Source organism: Schistocerca piceifrons, chromosome 4 (genome assembly GCF_021461385.2).
Source record: "Schistocerca piceifrons isolate TAMUIC-IGC-003096 chromosome 4, iqSchPice1.1, whole genome shotgun sequence".
NCBI lineage: Eukaryota > Metazoa > Arthropoda > Insecta > Orthoptera > Acrididae > Schistocerca > Schistocerca piceifrons.
In genome coordinates, this window is record NC_060141.1 from 606,310,013 (window position 1) to 606,324,724 (window position 14,712).

General features: G+C 45.1%; 1 protein-coding gene across 1 annotated transcript in view; it reads left to right on the forward strand.

Moving 5' to 3' along the window:
• LOC124796047 (lutropin-choriogonadotropic hormone receptor-like) overlaps positions 1 to 14,712 on the forward strand; it is a 503,184-nt gene that overhangs the window by 458,000 nt on the left and 30,472 nt on the right. The window contains exon 14 of the mRNA XM_047260133.1: positions 6,229 to 6,457. Coding sequence (XP_047116089.1) covers positions 6,229 to 6,457 — 229 coding nt within the window. The remainder of the gene's footprint in view (positions 1 to 6,228; positions 6,458 to 14,712) is intronic.

Below are 14,712 nucleotides of genomic sequence, written 5' to 3' on the forward strand. Positions count from 1 at the left end.
TGGACTCACGTGGCGACCTCACATGCACCGACGCCCAAGACGGACAAGTCATCTCGTGTCTCAGTGCGCGACCAACCAACCGATCGATCCAACCGCCAATGACCATTGCCTGAGCAAACTCAAGCAGACTGACGGCCTAACGCGCAGACTCAGATGCAGGAACTAAGCCCCGACCGGGCGACCACTCGCTGAGTTCTCCTGAGTTCTCTTACTGGCGGAGTGGAAAGACTCTCATTTTGCCAGTTGTAAAGACTGATCCGAACTACCGACTTACTAGCACTCGGAACGACAGACAGACACTAACTGCCTCACAAATTCCGACGAGAGATAAACTAGTAAGCTGGGGACGAGAGACTGACCCTGACTGACCGACTCAGACCCCTGGCGAGCTCATAGCGCCCCTTAAATGGACGTGAACAGGCAACCTTTCCCCTTTTCCACCAGAGGGAGACACCAAAGCTGTGATTGCCACAGCGGTGCCACCACCAGAAACGAAGGGCGACTGCTTCACACTACGCGCCGCTGCGCGCTCTTCAAAACAGCAATTTTTACCACGGCTCAGTTTGAAAGAGTTCCGAGAAGACGTTGAAGACGACAACTGCCCTGGACGCCATAACACGTTAATTACTCACGACGAAGTGGAGGAAGTGAACAAATTGGTTATAGAAAATCGCTGAATCACCAACAGAGAAGTTGCTGATGATGTCGACATATCCTCTGGCTCATAGAAAGCGGTTTTTGCGGATGTTTTCGATGCGAAATGCGTAGCAGCGAAGTTTGTTCCGAAACTGTTGATTTTCGATCAAAAACGACGTCGCAGGACATCGCTCAGGAATTTCTGAATAAAGTCGACAGTGATCCAGTACTTTTAAAGAAGGTTATAACAGGTGACGAAACATGGGTATATGGGTATGACGTCGAAACCAAGGTCCAACTGTTCCAGTGGAGTCCCACTGAAGAGCAAAGACCGATAAAAGAAATTCTACAAGTTCGATCACATGTCAAGGTTCTTCTCACTATTTTATTCGATTACAGTAGGACAGTTCTTCATGCATTCTGGCTTATGGTCGAACGGTCAATAAGGGATACTACTTGTATATTATTCCCCGTTTCTGTCAAGCAATCCGAAGAAAACGACCAGACTTACTTACGGGAAACCACCCGTGGAAATTACATCACGATAATACTCCCGCTCACATCTCAGTGCTCGTTCCTGATTTTTTGGCAAAAAACAAAACTGTCACCTCAGCCACCGTATCTGCCGGAGATGGTAACCTACGACTTCTTTTTATTCCCGAGGCTGAAGAGATCCATCAAAGGACGTCGTTTTGCCGTCATTGAGGAGATAAAAACAGAATCGCGGGAGGAGTTGCACATAATAACGAAAAGCGAGTTCCAACGTAGGAGAAAGAGCTGTCATAAGCGTATTATGTATCAGAGGTACTGCTCTGAAGGGGAAAGAGTTGATGTTGATTAATAAATAACGATTATTTAAGAAAAACAAAAAATCCGATCACTTTTTGGTCACAACTTGTACAGATATGTATTTGAAATTTGAAGACCTAGTGCACCATTTTAGCGAGATACTAACTGGCCACAAGGGAACGTACGAACTTCTCTTCACCGACTTGATTCGTATTGACAGTGTCTGCAGGGCATCACCAGGACTGCAACATATGTAAACAGGGAGCCGTCACTTTCACCCTTTTCGAAAAAATTTAGTCTGAAATCTGTAGACGTCTTTGTATACCTTGTATGATCGCTGCTATGCAACGTGTCCACAGCCGAGAAGTAAGTGCGTAGTTTTATAGTTGCGAGGCCTCTGTATCGATTCCTCTTGCGGCCCTACTTCTTTTCGTGAGTTATCTACACCAATAATCGTCGCTATGCGTCGGTATCCGAGGTACGCATCGAAAAATGTGTGACGACCGAGAACCGTTTGTGAATGTAAACCAAGTTTGTTTTGCAGTAGATACAGTGAAAAAACCGTGGGCATGAAAACGTTCATCTGCTGTATATCGCGATAATGGTTGTTTTCCATGTTTGTACCATCGGTATTTTCCTCATTCAGGCAGTGCTGCATAGGTTATACATTAGAAAAAAAAATGGTTCAAATGGCTCTGAGCACTATGGGACTTAACATCTATGGTCATCAGTCCCCTAGAACTTAGAACTACTTAAACCTAACTAACCTAAGGACATCACACAACACCCAGCCATCACGAGGCAGAGAAAATCCCTGACCCCGCCGCGAATCGAACCCGGGAACCCGCGCGTGGGAAGCGAGAACGCTACCGCACGACCACGAGATGCGGGCTTATACATTAGAGATTCACAAATATAGTTACAGTTAAATGACTACACCACTTTGATTCAAAGTTCTCGTGTTGCCTTCTTGCATTTGCAATCTTCTTAAGAACCTTTTTTTCTCTTTTTTGAAGGTTAAAATTACAAAAACAGCAAACGAATCATTAAATATTGATATTTTCCGCTATTAAAATAAATCTCTTGTTAGAACTGCGTGGGAATGAAGAAAAAACCTAGCAGCAGCGAGATTAGATTTAGAGACATCGGCCTATGAAACTAATCCCTTACTCTGTTCGCTGCTCTCTCTTTGAACACTAGCGGCTCTGCAGAGCATTACAACACAAACATCCCTATAATTTTCAAACTCGATTTTCTCAAAAACGTTTGAGAGGTGCGCTTTCCTGTTTGGGATGACCTGTATCTCTGTAATTTTGAGGTACTTCTGTAGCCAGTAAAATCCCGAGACCTGTCGCTGACAGAACGTGTCTGACACCAGCTCTGGTATCAACTTCATCACTGTGACAGGACCGCGGACATCGAGAACCAGTTACAACAGTTGTCAGTCAACTTGCCTTATGAGAGGATCCAATGGCTTTGTGACACACTTCCAAACCTAACCAGAGGATGCATCAAGGCCAGAAGGACTGCAACGTCATCTGATTAGTTTTTATGGTAACTAAAGTAAGATCACATCATCTCTCAACCCGTGAAATATAATTTCGTTTCCTCCTCCCTTTCTCGGCACTTCACTTGATTTGTCATGCAGTGGGTTTTCAGTAAACATGGATTAGCATAGAGGCCTAGTATCCTGGGTAGATTATTTGTTTACCCTCTGCCAGGCACTTAAATCTGATTTTTAAAGTATCCATGTAGATGTAGATGTACCCAAAACTTGGGTTTCTTATTTTAATATCTCTGTTTTATATATGTATATAGTATTCAAACGTTATGTTAGCATTTGCATGCGTGACGAAAACTCCAAATGCTGAATTCAGCGTCTCAGCTGTATTTAGTACTCAGATTCAACTGATATGATGAGAACACAATTCTGAACCTGTTAATTTCCTTTACATATGCACAAAAATTTCCTATCTTTATCTAAAAAAATTTTTCCACGAAATTGTTTTAGGATGGTGCAGCACTTGTGATGGATGCATGATTTGCCTTTATGTTTCCGTATCAGTTTTCCGAAATTCTCTTTTCAGTGAGAGTATAGTCTATGATTATTCACAAGGTTTTTCGATTGTTTCTATCAAACCATGTTGGGACATATTACTTTACTTACCTCGTATTTTTCCACAGCGTGGTTCAAAACATCTTTTAATTTGACCACAGCATTTTCAATTTTATCTAAATGATCTCGTCTTTTTTAGCAGGTTGTTAGTAACAATCCACGGCTTCTAGTAAACATAAAACCACCCACAGTATATTAATTAAGTTATTTGATTGCTGAATATCGCTTCCGTAATATTATCTTGGTTACCAAACTCGTTTTTCTTTGACGACACTCTAGAAGAGTTGGATCTGTTTGTAGCCAGGAGCTCAAAAGATATTGCTTCCAGGTATGAGCTGGATTTATTATTACTTCGCCTAACAACAAACAACATATTTCATTGTTTTTAATACACGTTATATGCTTGAAATATGTGATTACACTATCCTTGTTGCTGTATATAGATTACGTCATACGAATATATAGTTATTTAAAATATTCTTGCGTTAGTTTTTCATTTTTTGTCCTTGTGTCTGTAGTGGGGAATGGGGGGGGGGGAGAGTAGTGTGGAAGGTCAGTCTATTATTGGTGTTATTATAATTATTACTCATAGAACAAACTGGTAAGCCATGCACGCATACAGTAACAGATATCCCATATAACGTGTAATATCTGTAGAGGTTGTTTCATTTGCATAGCAATGTGTGCCCCAAAATAAAGGAGACAGGAGGAAGGTGAGATGTTTTATGACGGTCTATAGAAAACACGAGACTACCATGCACGGACAGGGAGGGGATGGCTAATACATAAATAGAAATATTGCGAGAAATGCATGCTTGAACATTAATGCAGGCGCTATATAATCATGCAGGATGTTGTATTTGACGATGTATGACACCCTCCATACGTTGCAAGAATCAGTCGTGGTCAAAAGAGTGTTCTGTGTAGTTCTGAGAGCATTATCCCGGAGCTAAGCGCACTCGAGCGTGGGAAAATTGTTGGTGCTCGTATGGGGTGCTTCAGTAACCAAAGTCGAAGTCTTTGCTGTTTCAAGAGGCACAGTATCGAAGATTTGTACCGCATACTGGGAAAGAGGAAAAACGTTCCAGAATGAAATTTTCACTCTGTAGCGGAGTGTGCGCTGATATGAAACTTTCCTGGCAGATTAAAACTGTGTGCCGGACAGAGACTCGAACTCGGGACCTTTGCCTTTCCGCAGTATCCTTTCTTCCAGGAGTGCTAGTTCTGCAAGGATGCCGGAGAGCTTCTGCGAAATTTGGAAGGTAGGAGACGAGGTACTGGCGGAATTGAAGCTGTGAGGACGGGTCGGAGTCGTGCTTGGGTAGCTCAGTTGGTAGAACACTTGCCCTCGAAAGGCAAAGGTCCAGAGTTCGAGTCTTGGCCGGCACACAGGAAAGTTTCAGGAAAAACGTTCCGCTGATTCAAACCGCGGACGACAGTGTGTGCCGGCTGATCGTGAGTGCTGATCATTGGAAAGTACAACTGTTACGAAGGTCACTGCAGAAGTAATTTTCATACTCGTGAAATCGGTCTCCATCAGAACAACACGAAGGGAGCGCTGTAAGGAGGGAATTGCACAGCGTGCTGAAATTTGTAACCCACTCATCAGTGATGTAAATGCCCTTAAAAAGACCTTGAATCCAAGCCACAAAATCTGCACGATGGAAGCAAGTCATTTTGTCGGATAAATTTCGTTTCACACTGACGCCACTTTCTGGCCCAAGTTACTTCCCATCAGTGAAATACGGCGGAGCTCTATGGTAATTTGAGCAGCCATATCACGATATATTATGGGCTCCATAGGTACCCTGCAAGGTCGCATTACTCCAAAAGATAATGTGGTTGTTTTTGGTGGTCACTTCCAGCTATAAAGATTGTTGCCCAATGGTGATTCTGTGTTCCAGAACGATAGGGCCCATGTTCCCAAAGCTCGTATCGTCCAGAACTGATTTTGAGAGCAAGAGGATGAACTGCCGCATCTCCTCAGACCACCACAGTCACCAGTCTCAATATTATTGAACCTCTGAAATCTAATTTGGAGAAAATAGTGCGTGATTCACCTCCACCAATATTAACTCAACTATTTTGGAAGAATATTGGTATAAGATTGCCTTGAAACCAACAGAGCCTGTATTTGTCCATTCCGAGACGACATGAAACTGTTTCGAATGGTAACGGTTTTCCTAAATCGTATTAGGCATGGTGTTGGGTTGTGTTTGCGAAGTTTCCGTACTTTTGTCCACCCCCGTACACAAGTATATTCTAGGATCTCTTGAGAATATTGCTGCAACTATTGTCACAGCTCGATTCCTTCCTTCATCCGTCTTTAGTCCCTGACACGTTTAACATTCGCGAAATGCTTCCGTGGTCGCTTGTTTTCTGTGTGCGTACGCCGAACTATCAAAGATAATAATAATGAGCGTATGGCATTGGTGGCCGAGTGAACCCTCAGGGGGCGGTTCGGCCGCCGCTCCACACGTTCTTTAACGCCACTACGGCGACTTGCGAGTGAATGAGGACGAAATGATGACGAAGGACACACAACACCCAGTCATCTCGAAACAGAGAAAATCCTTGACCCCACCGGCAATGGAACCCGGGACCCCGCGCGCGGAAATCGAGAACGCTACCGCAAGACCACGAGCCGCGGACTGCCAAAGATCTTTTGGTGTGTTGTGTGTCGCCAGGTGCGGGCTGCCAGGCGGCTGGGGTGCTGACGGTGTTCGCGTCGGAGCTGTCCGTGTTCACGCTGACGGTGATCACGTGCGAGCGCTGGTACACCATCACGTACGCCATCCACCTGAACCGCCGGCTGAAGCTGCGGACCGCCGCCAAGATCATGGCCGCCGGCTGGTGCTACGCCGTCTGCATGGCCGTGCTGCCACTGCTCGGCGTCAGCAGCTACTCCAAGACCAGGTCTGCAGCTGCTCATTTCCTTCGCCATTCAGTGTGCTGCAGTTTGTACAGCAATAGAGGTGGTATTACGAAATAATTTGTTTATTTATTATCCTGACGAGCAATACATACCTTAAATGCTCCACGAGCAATACATACCTTAAATTTTTAATCGTACTTCTGTTTGAGTTACATACGTATGAGAAATTATTACAAAAAACAATTACCAACACAATAATAATAGTGAATAAAGTAATAATAATAATAGGCATTGGTATAATAGTAAGACTAAAGGACATTAAGAATAAGTATAGTATTGATTAGATTGCACAGTTTGAGCCGTGCTTAGTGTCACCAGAAGCGGAAATCATAAGATTGAAACGACAGTGACAATAACAGTAAACTATCATAACAGCGCTTGAAACGTCTCCATAGAAAAATTAATGAATTACTGTGCTGGTAAACCCCATACGTTATTTGATTTTCAAACAGCTGAGCAAAACTGAACGTACTCATACATTTCTCTCTTTACTTATTCTGATCATCACTAAACCGACGCACAATAATTTTAGCGCAACGCAATCTGACTTTCAATAATCCCTACAAAAGAATGGCCCTGACTAACAATAACCTATACCTTTCATGAATCACTTACCTCACAAAAATCTTCGTTACTCGAACTACTGCAATACAGCGAGCGCCAATACTGCCAGCTCAATAAAAGATTCTAATTACTGAAGGCACCAACTACTGATAGGCATAGTTAGCAAATGAAAGATTTTGATAGAGAACAATGTATTTACCTTAATAGTGTTCAAAAGTCATTATATATATATATATATATATATATATATATATATATATATATATATATATATATATATATATATATATATATATATATATATATATCAGTTCATGACATCCAGTCTTACAAATTTACTGTCTGTGATGGACACACGTCCAGATCATCCGCTCTCAAAAAACTCCGACATCTCTCTCCCCACATCCACCACTGCTGACGGCTCACCTCCTACTACGCAACGCTACGCGCTGTTCACATCCAACTACCCAACACTACAATAGCGAATATTCCAACAATGCCAACCAGCCGCAGACTGCACACAGCACAGCCAGTGATTTTCATACGGAGCGCTACGTGGCGTTACCAATATGAAAATCTAAACAGGCTACTTACACGCTGTGTAGACAAATGGCAATGAAAAGTCATTGAGGAAATGCAGGTGATGTGGGGCAGGGTGTTGACGAGTGTGAGTTGCAGACAAGTAAACAGAAGAGGTAAGTATTATGACAGAAAGTGGGCCATTATCTTTCTCATGAGATTAGAAAGGAATTCAGTTTCTCTCGTATTTTGAGGAAGTTCGTTCCAAAATATGGTTACCGATACAGTTTATGTTTTTGAAATGATATGTTGTGTTATAGAGAGGATTTTATTTAGTGGAAATGGTATATTTAGTTCAGGTGGTAGTGTTAGTGTTGAAGATAACTAGCAGCACTGCAATCATTCAGAAACCGATATGGCAAACATTGTGTATGATAATTGTGGTGTCACCGCCAGACACCACACTTGCTAGGTGGTAGTTTAAATCGGCCGCGGTCCATGTAGTACATGTCGGACCCGCGTGTCGCCACTGTGATCGCAGACCTAGCGCCACCACCAAGGCAGGTCGCGTGATACGAGAGTGGACTCGACCCCAGTTGTACGAGAACCAAGCTACCGCCCAGTTGTACGCGAACCTAGCTATCGCCCAGTTGTACGAAGCCTTTCTCTCTCATAAGCCGAGAGACACAATAGCCATCAGCTAAGTTAATGGCTACGAACTAGCAAGGCGCCAGTTGTATCAGTGCCTATAGCGTACGAGTATTCAAGAGAGATGTATTCCAAGGAATCAATAAAAGTTAAGTAAAAAGCATCTACATACTTTTCTTCTTATTCATTCATAAGTTTTTATGTTCCAGACTTCACGCCCGTCTGCTTATTGCCGTTCGTGCACTATCGGCCACAGCGTTAGTTTAGCATTCCTTTTCAGCAATCCACATCACGGTGTCGGTCCAGCTACCGACACTACAATTATTGGCGACGAGGATGGGATTCGAACCCACGCGTGCAAAGCACATTGGATTAGCAAGTGATTCTGTACCAGTGTCTGTTCCAATTGCACAAAACAGTCGCTCTTGTCGTCAGCAGGACAATAAACTTTTTGTGGACTTAGACTTTGAAGGCCAAGTGATACCATTCCAGCTCGATACCGGAGCTGCAGTTTCATTGCTCAATCACGACACATACAAACAACTGGGCGCACCTCCGTTGCGTTCCGCAAATGTTAAGCTAACTACATATTCCGGACAGAAAATTCCTGTGTTAGGACAGTGCAGCCTTCTTGCAACATACAAGGGACAAACAAAACTTGTGTCATTTTACGTTCTTCGTTCTTCTACGCCAGTGAACTTGTTTGGTCTAGATTTATTTAAGTTGTTTAACATGTCTATTGTAAATCAGGTCCTATCAGTGAATCAGACTGTGCCTACAGACAGTGTTTCTCGGCTCTGTGACGAATTTGCAGACATTTTTGCACCGGGCTTAGGTTGCGCTAAAAACTATGAAGCACATTTAGAACTGAAGGTAAACGCGCAACCGAAATTTTTCAGGGCGCGCAATGTTCCCCACGCATTGCGTGATGAGGTCGCAAGAACGTTACACGATCTCGAATCACAGGGTGTAATTGAACGTGTGCAAGCTTCTCTCTGGGCCTCACCCTTAGTCATTTTGCCAAAACCTTCCGGAAAATTGAGACTTTGCGTGGACTTCAAGGCCACAGTGAATCCACAGCTAGTGACTGCTACTTTTCCTTTGCCCCGCCCGGAAGATCTTTTTGCTAAACTGTGCCCGGGAAAATATTTTTCAAAGTTGGACCTAGCCGATGCGTACTTGCAAATACCGGTGGACGACGAATCCCAGCGCGTATTGGTGGTTAACACGCATCTTGGATTGTACCGCTTCAAAAGACTGCCATTCGGGTGTGCATCCGCCCCTGCCTTGTTTCAGCAATATTTACAAACTATTTGTGCGTCGGTCCCTACTGCAGCAAACTATCTGGACGATATAGTGATCTCCGGACAGACAGAAGAAGATCATCTTGCGAATTTACGAACATTATTTCAGGTCTTGCGGCAAAATGGTCTTCGCTTGAGGAAGGACAAATGTGTGTTTTTTGCTCGTGACTTACCATACCTGGGACATGTCATTAATGCCCAAGCCATACATCCGAGTCCAGAGCACCTCCGTGCCATACAAGACTTGCCGTCCCCTAAAAATCTGAAACAGCTACAGAGTGTGTTGGGTAAAATTAATTATTACCATAAATATGTGCGCAATGCCTCTTCCATTTCAGCTCCGCTTCATCGCTTACGCCGTAAAGGTGTTCCGTTCGTCTGGACGCCGGAATGTGAACGCGCCTTTCGCCAGTTGAAATCGGCGTTGCTTTCTAATACTTGCCTTACGCCATTCGATCCCCAGAAACCCCTTTTGTTGATGGTAGATGCATCGGATTTCGGGATCGGTGCTGTGCTTGCGCACAAAGTTGGCTCCCATGATCGCCCTATTGCCTTTGCGTCCAAATTGCTCTCGTCTGCGCAAAGAAATTATTCACAGATAGAGAAAGAAGCTTTGGCTCTCGTGTTTGGTGTTACTAAGTTCCATGATTTCTTGTATGGTCGTCACTTTACCATCATCACAGACCACAAACCTTTGACATCGCTTTTTCATCCGACCAAGCCTGTACCTCCACGTACAGCGCAGAAATTCATTCGCTGGTCTATTTTCCTCTCGCAGTACCGCTACGATATCTTGTATCGGTCCACTGCTAAGCACGGAAACGCCGATGCGTTGTCCCGTTTGCCGGTTGCTGAGGATAAAGCATTCGATTCTTCCGAACTTGCTTGCATGTTCATTGATTCGGAAACCGATGAAGTGGTCGAATCGTTTCCGATTGATTTTCGTCGTGTCGCTACAGCCACAGCTGCTGACCCTGTCCTTGCTACTGTTTTACGTTTTGTTGCTACGCAATGGCCTTTGTCAAAGTCTCGGATCGAGGATCCGTTGGTTCGCCGATTTTTTGCTCACAAGGAGAGACTTTTTGTTCGACGTGGTGTTTTGTTGTTGCGTTCTGATAATGATCAGTCCAGAGTCGTGGTCCCACGTTCGTTACAGTCCTCTGTTTTACGGCTTCTTCACCAAGGACATTGGGGTATAGTGCGAACGAAACAACTTGCTCGTCAGCACTGTACTTGGTTCGGAATCGATGCTGCGATTACGAATATGTGTTCTTCGTGCCCGGCGTGTGCCGAACAACAGTCCGCACCGCCGCGGAAAGTCTTTGCGTGGCCAAAAGCCACTTCCCCTTGGCAACGCTTGCACATTGATTTTGCTGGTCCATTCTGGAATGCTCGATGGTTGGTTCTGGTCGACGCCTTCAGTAATTTTCCTTTTGTTGTTCGGATGTCTTCCACGACGTCCTCCGCCACCATCCAAGCGTTGTCTGCTATCTTTTGCATTGAAGGTCTTCCGCAGACTATTGTTTCCGACAATGGCCCACAATTCATGTCCGCAGAATTTCAGTCATTCTGCCAGGCCAATGGTATTCAACATCTGACATCCGCGCCGTTTTCGCCTCAGTCCAACGGTGCCGCTGAACGATTGGTCCGGACGTTCAAGTCACAGATGTTGAAATTGAAAGAGTCGCATTCTCGGGAGGACGCATTGTTGCTCTTTTTGTCTTCGTATCGCTCTCAGCCCCGAGATGGTCGCTCGCCGGCTGAGTTGCTCCACGGTCGTCCTCATCGCACCTTGATGTCATTGCTGCATCCGCCGCATCAGGTTCCTGCACAGCGGCAGACTCCTGCTTTTGCTCCAGGCGACGTTGTCTTTTATCGCAACTATCGAGGTTCACGGCGTTGGCTCGCAGGGCGTATTCTTCGCTGCCTCGGCCGCGCGATGTATTTGGTTTTGGGGGCCTCTGGTGAGGTGCGTCGGCATCTCAATCAGCTGCGCCTCTGTCGTCGCTCGGGTTCTGCCGCTCCCCGTCTGCTTTCAGCGACGGTGCCGTCCGGTCAGCGCCCTGGGGACCCATCTACTGGCTCGCCTCATCCCCAGGTGTTACCGACGATGCCTTCCATTTTGCCCCATGGCGACGCGCCGCCGCCGCCGCAGCAGCAGCAGCAGCAGCAGCCGCCGCCGCCGCCGACCGCATTCGACGCTTCGTGGCAGCCGCCAAGCGCCTCCCAGGGTCACGCGCCGCCGATCGCTTCCCGTGACCAGCTGTCCTCCGCCATGGAACGCCCGCCCGCTCCGGACCACATGACGTCATCGCGCGTCGGCTACCCCGACGCAATGGAGGTCGACCCCAGTTCTTTACGGGCGCATACACCGCATGTTGACGTGCACCCTGGACTAGTTTTGCAGGCGTTTCCTAGCTCCCCTCGGACCGGATGGCCGGGTGCGGGTGGCACAGCCTCGCCTGTTGTTAGGCTCCCCACCTCATCGCATACGTCAACATGTGGTCCTCCCCACGGCGGGCGGAAGCCTTATCTCACGACCGTTCGCCGATTTGCGGGGGAGGAATGTGGTGTCACCGCCAGACACCACACTTGCTAGGTGGTAGTTTAAATCGGCCGCGGTCCATGTAGTACATGTCGGACCCGCGTGTCGCCACTGTGATCGCAGACCTAGCGCCACCACCAAGGCAGGTCGCGTGATACGAGAGTGGACTCGACCCCAGTTGTACGAGAACCAAGCTACCGCCCAGTTGTACGCGAACCTAGCTATCGCCCAGTTGTACGAAGCCTTTCTCTCTCATAAGCCGAGAGACACAATAGCCATCAGCTAAGTTAATGGCTACGAACTAGCAAGGCGCCAGTTGTATCAGTGCCTATAGCGTACGAGTATTCAAGAGAGATGTATTCCAAGGAATCAATAAAGGTTAAGTAAAAAGCATCTACATACTTTTCTTCTTATTCATTCATAAGTTTTTATGTTCCAGACTTCACGCCCGTCTGCTTATTGCCGTTCGTGCACTATCGGCCACAGCGTTAGTTTAGCATTCCTTTTCAGCAATCCACATCACGGTGTCGGTCCAGCTACCGACACTACAATAATCCCTACGCCCATCGGGTCGAGCCATCATAATTATTCGTGTCCAGGAGTGACATGATCGAAGCAGCGAATGTCTTGCGGACTGCAATGCGAGATGCCTATAACAGTTTCCACAACGAAACTTTGTCTCGAAACCTGGCAGAAACTCCAAGAGATTCTGGTCGTATGTGAAGCATGTTAGCGACAAGAAACAATCAATGCCTTCTCTGCGCGATGGCAATGGAGATACTATCGAAGACAGTGCTGCCAAAGCAGAGTTACTAAACACAGCCTTCCGAAATGCCTTCCCAAAATAAGACGAAGTAAATATTCCAGAATTCGAGTCGAGAACAGCTGCCAACAGGAGTAACGTAGAAGTTAATATCCTCGGAGTAGTGAAGCAATTTAAATCACTTAATAAAAGCAAATGCAGACTGTATACCAATTAGGTTCCTTTCGGAGTATGCTGATGCATTAGATCCACACTTAGCAAACACATACAACCGTTCGCTCGACGAAAGATTCTTACCCAAGGACTGAAATGTTGCACAGGTCAGAGCAATATTCAAGAAAGGTAGTAGGAGTAATCCACTAAATTACAGGCCCATATCTTTAACGTGGATATGCAGCAGGATTTTAGAACATATATTGTATTCGAACATTATGAATAACCTCGTGAAAACGGTCTATTGACACACAGCCAACATGGGTTTAGAAAACATCGTTCCTGTGAAACACAACTAGCTCTTTATTCACATGAAGTGCTGAGTGCTATTGATAAGTGATTTCAGATCGATTCTGTGTTCTTGGATTTCCGGAAGGCTTTTGAAACTGTACCACACAAGCGGTTCATAGTGAAATTGCGTGCTTATGGAATATCGTCTCAGTTATGTGACTGGATTTGTGATTTCCTGTCAGAGAGTTCACAGTGCGTAGTAATTGACGAAAAGTCATCGAGTAAATCAGAAGTGATTTCTGACATTCCCCAAGGTAGTGTTATAGGCCCTTTGCTGCTCCTTATCTATATAAACAATTTTGGAGACAATCTGAACAGCCGTCTTCGGTTGTTTGCAGATGACGCTGTCGTTTATCGACTAATAACATCAGAAGATCAAAACAAACTGAAAAACGATTTAGAAAAGATATCTGAATGGTGTGAAAAGTGGCAGTCGACCCTGAATAACGAAAAGTGTGAGGTCATCCACATGACTGCTAAAAGGAACTCGTCAAACTTCGGTTACACGATGCATCAGTCTAATTTGAAAGCAGTAAATTCAACTAAAAACCTAGGTATTACAATTACGAACAATTTAAATTGGAAGGAACAGATACAAATGTTGTGGGGAAGGCTAACCAAAGACTGTGTTTTATTGGCAGGACACTTAGAAAATGTAACAGACCTACCAAGGAGACGGCCTACACTATTCTTGTCCGTCCTCTTTTAGAATACTGCTGCGCGGTGTTGGCTCCTCACTAGATAGGACTGAAAAAAATTCAAAGAAAGGCAGCTCGTTTTGTATTATCGCGAAATATGGGACAGAGTGTCACAGAAATGGTTCAGGTTTTGGGCTGGAAATCATGAAAAGAAAGGCGTTTTTCGTTGCGACGGAATCTTCTCACGAAATTCCAGTCACCAACTTTCTCCTCCGAATGTGAAAATGTTTTGTTGACGCCGACCAACATAGGTAGGAACGATCACCACTATAAAATAAGGGAAATCAAAGCTCGTACGGTAAGATATAGGTGTTCATTATTTCCGCGCGCTATACGAGACTGGAATAATAGAGAATTGTGAAGGAGGTTTGATGAACCCTCTGCTAAGCACTTGAATGTGATTTGCAGAGTATCCATGTAGATGTCCCAATGTATCCAGGAGTTTATAACTTCGCTCCTAAGTCCTTTAAGCAACCAACAATTCTATTATACGCAAGTAATAATCGCCAATTCTAGTCAGCATGAATTCTCATACGATGGCGCCATAATCCAGTAGGGCGGAAATTGTGACGTAAGCTTCAGAGGAAATACAACTTTTATATTTCCGTAGTAAAGTGAGTGAATTTACGTACGAGGGCGTGCTGAAAAGTAATGCAACAGAATTTTTGCTGTGAAAACTCTTAAAGCTTTT